The sequence below is a fragment of the Canis lupus genome, chromosome 2, assembly GCF_011100685.1.
Source record: "Canis lupus familiaris isolate Mischka breed German Shepherd chromosome 2, alternate assembly UU_Cfam_GSD_1.0, whole genome shotgun sequence".
NCBI lineage: Eukaryota > Metazoa > Chordata > Mammalia > Carnivora > Canidae > Canis > Canis lupus.
In genome coordinates, this window is record NC_049223.1 from 1,575,598 (window position 1) to 1,584,064 (window position 8,467).

Genomic DNA, 8,467 nt, shown 5'->3' on the forward strand with positions numbered 1-8,467 from the left:
CGGGCGAGGAGAGCCCGAGAAGGGGCAGGAAGCTACAGGCTACAGATCTGTGACCTCGGCCAAGCACAGTGCGGGGCCCAGCGGCTACAAAGAGACCTGTTTTAGGCAATACTCACGTGTATGGGCAAAAACCTCGAGGACTGTATTTGTGACCAACTGTATAACAGGTGATTTTGGTTTCTGCTCTGTGGAAAGTGTAAAGCATTCCGACAAAGGGTTTCAATGTAGATTTTTTCTTGCACCCGTGCTGTTGATTGCTAAAGGTAATAGTCTGATCATGACGCTGAATAAATGTGTCTCTTTTAAAATGTGCTGTGGAAAGTTAGTCTACCCTGAAGCCATCCTGGTAAACTACCCCAACAGTGTGAAGTTAGAATTCCCTCAGGGTGATGCCAGGTTCCACTCGAAATTTATTTGCAACCTGCTTGGGCACAGAAGCCATTGTCTCCACCAACCTTGGTGTGGTTGAACTGACAGTTAATGTGTTGTGACCTGGAGTTCACCGTTAAAAGGGTCCTCCAAGCAAAGTCCTGGAGTTTATTTAGTTATTATGATTGTTGGCACATCCTATGCAATATATCTAAATTGAATGATGGTATCAGATAAAATTATAGATGGGATTAAAGCTTGTGTATCGTCCATTATCATGTGTAATCAATAAACGATTTAATATTCTCAAAAAAAAAAAAAAAAAAAAAAAAAAAAGACAGTCCCAGAGTTGCAGGGATTTTGCTCCAGGCCCAATTCAGCCAGTTCTACTCAGGCTTGTAACCTCCTTATTCTTCTCTCTAGCCCCGGTACATCCAAAAACCTGAGCTAATGTCCTTTTTTTTTTTTTTTTTTTTTAAAGATTCTATATATTTCAGAAAGAGAAAGAAGAGACAGAGGACAAGCAGGGGGAGGGGCAGGGAGAGGGGCTGAGGGAGAGGGAGAAGCAGGCTCCTTGCTAAGCAGGCAGACCCATGTGGGGCTTGATCCCAAGACCCTGAGATCAGGAGATAAGCTGAAGGCAGATACTTAACAGACTGAGCCCCCAGGCGCCCCAAGCTAACATCCTTGCTTAGCTTCCCCTCCTCTGAGACTAGTCCTGTCCTTTTCTTACCATTTTCATCTTCTCAGAAGCCGTGTTTAGGCAGCAGAGAGGAAGGGCCTAATAAATTCACCCCTATTAATGTTAAAAAGACAGCTGTACATGGTACATGGCGTTGCCAAATTTCTAAATTGTAGAGCACTAAGGAATCATCTAGTCTAGTTTCCTCTTCACTCAGAGAAGGAGACTGAGGCCCAGAGGATGAAGTGATCTGCCAGGTGATGGTGACATGGGATGAGAACCAGATGTCCTACCCTTGGCTCCTTACCTCTCCCCTTCTCTCTGGACACCATTGCTCTAAACAGTATTCTAAACATGAACCCCCAAGGCTCTCGTCCTCTGATCATAGGATTTTGGACATCAGCAGAGAAGCAAAAGCAGCTCTTCCCAGCACCACCCAAATACAATCGCACTTGCTTGCAAACTCCAGCAGGAGAAGGAACACAGACATGCCCTACCCAGTTCTCTCTGGGGACACAGCCAAGGGGGAACCCCTGGCCCAGTCCTTGTCACCTTTCCTTCCCAGTTTTTGTCCGGGTACCCCGCATGGGCACACACCACCACACATGTTGAGTCGATTTCACCACACGGTATCGTCAAGGCTGATACTGGGGGATTGAGAGACCCGTGGAACTTATTTTTAAGTAGTAATGAAGCGCTAGACAATTCTTATATCTCTAAGATTATATCCAACCTTGGGAGGGCCACCAGAATTGCATGCTGCAAGGGACAAGAACCAAATTTGCCCTCGAATACTTTAGGACTGTCAGGCTCAAAAATCACATTTATTGAGCACTTGCTCTGTGCCAGACATTGATCTCAGGTTTGCAGAATGGCTCACAGTTTTCAATGAATTGGGGAGCAAGAAAGATTTACTGCACATGTTAAAAATAGGAATATTCATTCAAATATTTTTAAACCGATTTTGGATTATTTAAGTTTTAACCAATTGCTTTGACATCCTGTAGACATATAAAGCAGGATGTTACCGTCCATCCTGGCAGATATTTAATTGTCCAAGTCTTCTTTAGAACAGTTAATAGTGGCCATCAGTTTACTTTTTTTCACTTGCAGGAGTGAAGGGCGACTCCTCATCCTTAACCATTTTGTGTTTGGAGGCCAGAGGCTATTCACCAATCCTGGAAGTATACCCAGAGGGCCCTTCCTCCTTTCTTGATAAGACAAGCGGGTTTGTCCTGTCCCGACGTGGCTCTTTCAGCTACACTGTACCCATCCGTGTGGCAGTTAAAGGCAACCTTCAATCTCTCACATAGTCACCTCTAACTTGCGCAGCTCCTAGACCAAAAGCAGAGCAGCTGAGAAGTGAGGGGAGGTGCTTTGGCTCATCGCCGGACGCGAGGACGTTTTCCGATTCTAGTGTCGACGCAGACCGTGAGGCCCAGCAGTAATAGTGCTTGTCCCCCGCTCCCCTGGAACACAAACCTCCTCAGGGCAACCCTCACCCACCGCGTCTAAGGGCCACAGACCAAACCTGGACTAGGAAGCTTGCAACCGCTCTAGCCCACTCATCAGCGGCACGAATGCGCGCTCCGTGTCCACGACACTTCAAATCAAAAGCAAGAAACAACCAAAAACGTGCTGCCCCCGCTCAGTGAGGACAGCGCTCAGCAAGCCCCGGGGAGCAGGGCGGGCACCTGTGCCGTGTGCCAGCACCTCGCACCTGCCGCAAACTCGAGGTCACAGCCCCCCCAGGCCCCTGGTAGCCCGGCAGCGTGTTCCCTGCGTGTGCCATTTCTCCTACGACGCTGTGAGGTGCGCGGTGTGACGCGACAACTCAGTCACCATCGACTTCATGAGGGGCAGGGGCGGGGTGAAGCGGGCGCCCCTCCACTGACGACACGCGGGAGGGCACCCCCAGGCCAAAGCCCCCCGTGGCGACTCGCCCCCGGGCCCCGCGGACGCCGCACGGCGCACCCCAGGTCCGGGGCCCGCGGGGCGTCCTCGCAGTCTCCGGGCTCCCGGCCGCCGTGCCCAAAGCACAGGTTCGTCCGGGGAAGCCCTCTGGGCCAGGTCTGTGTCCGACGGGTCGCGCGCCCCCAGCGCCACTGCTCCCGGGGCCGCTCCGTGGGGTCGCCCCGCGCGCCCGGCCCCAGCGCGTCGGCGTCTCCGGGCGCCCGCGTCCACGCGGTCCTCACACCCACTCCGACTTTGCCGCGCGAGGGAGAGGGCAGCGGGGGGGAGGGCAAAAGGGGAGCGAGCGGGGGACGCGTGGTCAGCAGCCGCCAAGGACTCCAAGGCCAAAGGCGGCGGCGAGGGTCGAGGAAAGCGGAGCCGAGGTGAGGCTGTAGCGTCGGGCCCCCCCAAGCGAAACCCTCGGAGGGCCCGAAAAAGACCCGCCCGCAGCCCCGGCTCGCGCCCTGCGGGAGCACCGGTCGGGAGGCGGGCCGCCGGGGGCCCGCTGGGGGGGCCGCGGGGGGGACCCCCGGCGCCCGCGCGCCCTGCCGCGCACGCTGCACAGGAGGTCGGCGGCGCTGAGCAGCAGCGAGAGCGCGCTGGCCGCGCCCATGAGCAGCGCCAGCAGGGCCTTCTCGGTGGGCCGGGACACGTAGCAGTCCACCACGCCGCTGCAGGGCGGCTGCGCGCACGGGACCCTGGCTGGGACCGCGAGCCCGAAGAGCAGGTAGTGCGAGGCGCCGAAAGCCGCTTCGGTCAGCACGCGCAGCGACAGGTGGACCACGTAGCCGCGGGACAAGTCCGGCACCGGCAGGTCGCGCGGGCCCCCGGCGTCCCGGCCGCCGAGCCCCAGCCCGCGGGCGGCCAGCGCGGCGCCCCGGTGCAGCACGTAGGCGCAGAAGAGCGCGGAGGGGAGGAGGGCGGCCAGGCTCTGCAGCAGCCAGAACCGCAGCTGCGACACCGGGGAGAAAGCGTCGTAGCACACGTTGGCGCATCCCGGCTGCAGCGTGTTGCACACGAAGCGCTCCTGCTCGTCCTGGTACACCGGGGCGCCCGCCGACAGCAGCACCACCATCCGCAGCAGGATCGCGAAGATGAGCCAGATCTTCCCTAGAAAGGGGGAGGCAGGAGGCCACCGTCACCAGCGTACAAACACACGCCCGCCCCGCTGCAGGTTTTAAGTATCTGGGGGGGGGGGGGGGGACGGGACTGGACGGGACGGGACGGGACGGGGCCCCAGAGGTCAGCCCGCACGCGTCTCGGTCCCCGCCACGGCCTAGCTAGTGAGCTCCTGGGCCCAGAATTACGCAGCCCTTCCGAGGTGTCGGGCTCCGCGCCGCACTGGTTGTTGGCGAGACGCCTTGAGATGGACAGATTTACGGAACCGTTAGAGACTGAAGACGTTGGATCTGGCTCCACTAGTTCAGTCCTGGACTGAAAGTTCTAGAAGGAAGGTTGAGCTGAGCAAATTAATGATGGAAATAAGATCTCGCCCTTTGCAGACAATACGCTTTCCAAGGAATGCTCACACATGTGTGTGACTGCGTCTAGCTTTAAATACAAGCTGCTAATTATAGGTCAGTCTTTATTTTTGTCGGCAGGATCTTTACTGAATTGTTGCTTTGTGGTCCTTGAAATTAAATTTCCTTAACGACATTCAACTTTTCAGATTTTTCAATGATTCGGAATTCCTTTTCCTGTATTACAGTTATTATGAAATAATGAGGCTCCTCTTTTCCTCAATTTATCGTGAATAAATGAGACCGACCTAGGAAATCAAAATAACGTCAAAGTCCTATTTTAATGTCAAAAGTTAACTCTTGGAACACATCTAAGGCTCGGCTAAATTAATCTGCAAATATTTTGTTTTGTGACAAGGTACAGAAAATATCACCTGACAGTAGAACAACAAAACTCTATTATAAAGGAAAGTAGTTAAACTCAAAAAATAGCATTATGTGATCAAGTCATTGACTCAAACTTGTAAGGCCAGGTTGATTTTGTTTGAATTCTACAAAATGACGGGTAAGAAAAATAGCTACTTCATGGGTGTATTTTAACATTTTTCTCAAGTCTTTTTTCTAGGACACCTATATCTCTCCAAAAATTTGACATGTCTGCATCAAACTCAGAAATATTTATTACTCTCTTTAAAAAAAAATAATAAACTAAAATTTGGCTTTGGCTTAAAGTGCACAAGAGAAAGGACCAATCTTTACAAATTAAGCTTCAAGGAAATGATGGAAAAGAAGGAACTGTAATCGATGCATTAATTTCTCTTTAAGTTTTACTGTATTATTCCTTCTCCTGATCAGGCAGCCAGAAAAGAAGTTACTCAGTTACTCTTTGCCCTTGCTTCAGTCTTTAGGCTTAGCACCTGAATGTCAGTGAGAACAGGCCCCAGAGGAGAACACTCACATCCAAGACTTCCTTAAATGATGGTGGAACTGGGGAGTGATTACAAGAAAGCTTGAGCACACAGCTTCTCTTTCTTCCAGCAGCAAACAGGCCAGGCAAAGTGATGAAAACGAAAACACAAGAGCTTTGCAGCTGTTTCCTATACTCACCCACAATGGTCACGTTGCAGTTGAAGGTGATGAGAAGGAACCCCAGCAGGTCCAAGCGTTCCATGCTGCCGGAGCGTCACGGACTCAAGGCTTCTGGAGACTTCGGAAGGTGGAAAAACCTTTTCGGGAATAAATGTGTCTTTGCTACAAAAGACTTAAAGGTGACAGCTGCAGATGTAAAGGGAAAGCTTCCAGCCCAGGAATGGGAGGTCAGTTTTTCTGTCTCTGACTCCGAGTTGAGCCAGCCTTGAGCCGTTGACTCCGAGGCAAAGCATTCTCGACAACTGCAGTGACCAGAAGACAGCGGGAGTCATCTCTCATTGTGGGCTATTCTTACCCACTTGGGACATTCCAGGCCCTGGCAGTGCTCACATGTCTGTACCGGGAGAGCAGATGCTTCGGGATATAATAGAAGCAACTACGTTTAACCCAAGGAAGGAAAAGTCCTGTTAGCCAAGGAAACTGCTCTACTAAAAAGGTGTTTCCTCCTTGCAAATATTTCTACAACCACCTCACTTATTAAAGAAGCACTGAAAGTTCATGTTTTGTCTTCTCTATGAAGCATAAGCAATCATAACACTGAACTGCAAGGGTCTGGCTCTCATTCGGAATTCCTGTACCCTGGATAAAAGCATAGATCTGCATCTTAGACACGTGTCCCAACTTTAGGCTGTGACTCCACTATTCTCTAGCTACTTCCTGTCCGTTTGAGTGACAAGAGCTTTTTAGTTCCACTGAGGGGTTGCGGGAGGCAGACACAAATGGTGATGTTGAGAGCACCTAGCATGGAGTGAGTGTGCAACAACTCAAATCAGTGGAATTTCAATCCCTAAGGCCCCCATAACCTTCACAGACTGCATCTTCCTTTCATTTCTCCCAGCCCCATCTAGCCCAGGGCTGCTCCCATTGAATCGGCTTAATAAATGTCCATTAAATTTGTAATAAAGTATCACAGTCTGGACCTGCTGACATCAATCACAGTTGCATCAAAATCCTCTCGTGGCTGTCACCTTTATATCTAGGAATAACCCATCCTGCAAGGCTGGGGATCTATCATCACGGTGGAAATTGTGAACTTTAAAAGGAATGATTTCAATTTTCCATGAAAGCTATTCTTTTATTCCCATTTTTTCTTCATTTCTGATCTATTCTTGACTATAATATCCCTAAAAAGATTCCCAGAAGAGGAGTACAACAAAGCTGCTTTCATCTTTATTCACATGACACGTTTCCATCCACAGAAAACATTTTGACCCCCGTGAAAGGCACAGTAGTTTTGCTATATTTTAGTCAAATCCTTCAACATGAACAATGAAATTTAGAGAAATTGTGGTTAAGTAAAAAAATATTGAAATAGCTATATGGTTCAAGTATAAAATAAAGAAAAATATCATCTTTCCTTCCTAATAGACTGTTTATGATATTGGTTTAAAATTTGAAATGCCAGGAAAGCAATTTCTGAATTTTGCTGTGTGATACAAATAACCTATTCTGAATGTGGAATAAAATAGAATTTTGTGACCTTGAGTAAATTGTTACAGCTTTTCATTGCCTCAGTTTTCTCATCAGTAAAGTAGAAAAAAAAAAAAAACATGTTCTTTTGTACTCAGAGTGGCTGTGATATGCAAAATTAGATCATAGACATGAAAATGATTTAAAAATAAAAAGAATTACATGCGCATCTCAGGGTCTACTCCTCTAGGTTCCCACCCTTGGTCTATCCCTTTGTTCCCACAGAATCTGCTGAACAGGTAATGCTGCCTGTTCTCTCTCCACCCTTATCTGTGTTGCTCTTGCTTCTCAAAGCTCACACCACTCCATTTTTTGCTGTTTTCCCTGCTAAAAGATATTTTTGCTCAGCCTGGAAATTTAAATCCCAGTGGCTGCCAGAAGCAAGATGTGGACAAAAGAGGAGGATGTGCCTGGAGCATCAAACATGTGGCTCTCTATAAAATTACCCCAGCCACCAATCCCAGCCTCCCCAGCCTCCCAGGCCTGACACCCATGGCTTGTGTGGCTGCTGATGGACATGGACAGCATGCCGGCCTCTGGTGGGGCCAGCCTCCTGCAAGGTGTCTGCTGCAGCTTCCCAGGAGAGCCTCAGGTGGCAGTGGAAATGTGCCTTGGATTCCTCCCCTAAGAGCAGTACTGAGCCCTATGGCTAGACCCAGCAGACAAAGTGGCCAGTGTGTATGAAGCTCAAGACTTTTTCCTAGACCTGGAGCCTATCTCTGGAGCCTTGGAAGCCAAGTGGGAGATAAACAACATGCAGGACACTGAGGTCTTCATCTGTAGCAGCCCTCTGATGAATACTGTATGGGTGAGAAGTACTACCAGATGGAGAATCAGGCCTCAGTCTGTAGAGGATGATATCCTGATGAGGGACAAATTACCTGCTCATTAATGACAAGGACACCACTGGAAGCCAAGAGGAGACCCCAAGCTGGGAGCACATCTTATTTACCTGCTGCCACACCTAGCACCTGGCCCTGCCCTGCTCAAGAAGACAGCTGCTCTCCTGGAGTGACAATTGGATGAAGATCACAGACAGCAAGCAAGGGGCAAGGAAAGGAAGGCAAGCCAGCAGGGAACCCCAGCAGAGCTGAACGACAGGGCAGTGTCATGGAGGTGGCCTCCAGTACTGTGGAGCAGGGAGACACAGTAACCCCCGTTCTCGCAAGCCAGCCACCAGAACCTCACAAGATGGCTGGCAAGGAAACGTGGTGGGAAACTCACTCGGGAACCCTTTTAATGAAACACTTTGGCTCAAAAGAAATTATCCCAGAATCAATAGGGAGGTTTCTGTTTGTGTAACTCTAGAGCAGAGAGCAGCTTTGGGGGAGTACTGTGTTCAACTCGATGGAAAAGAAATCCAGGAGTCAGGGACATGGATATG

General features: G+C 50.0%; 1 protein-coding gene and 1 pseudogene across 1 annotated transcript; one reads left to right on the forward strand and one right to left on the reverse strand.

Annotated features, from left to right (window-relative positions):
- Positions 1–2,848: 2,848 nt before the first annotated feature.
- On the reverse strand, positions 2,849–5,839 carry GJD4 (gap junction protein delta 4). Its single transcript, XM_038532052.1, has 3 exons — positions 5,572–5,839; positions 3,554–4,114; positions 2,849–3,468 (listed from the first exon to the last, which is right to left on the reverse strand). Exons 1-3 carry the CDS (start codon positions 5,633–5,635, stop codon positions 2,849–2,851), a joined length of 1,245 nt encoding a protein of 414 aa, XP_038387980.1. The 5' UTR covers positions 5,636–5,839.
- Positions 5,634–8,177, forward strand: LOC100687364 (annotated as a pseudogene).
- The last annotated feature ends 290 nt before the right edge of the window (positions 8,178–8,467 follow it).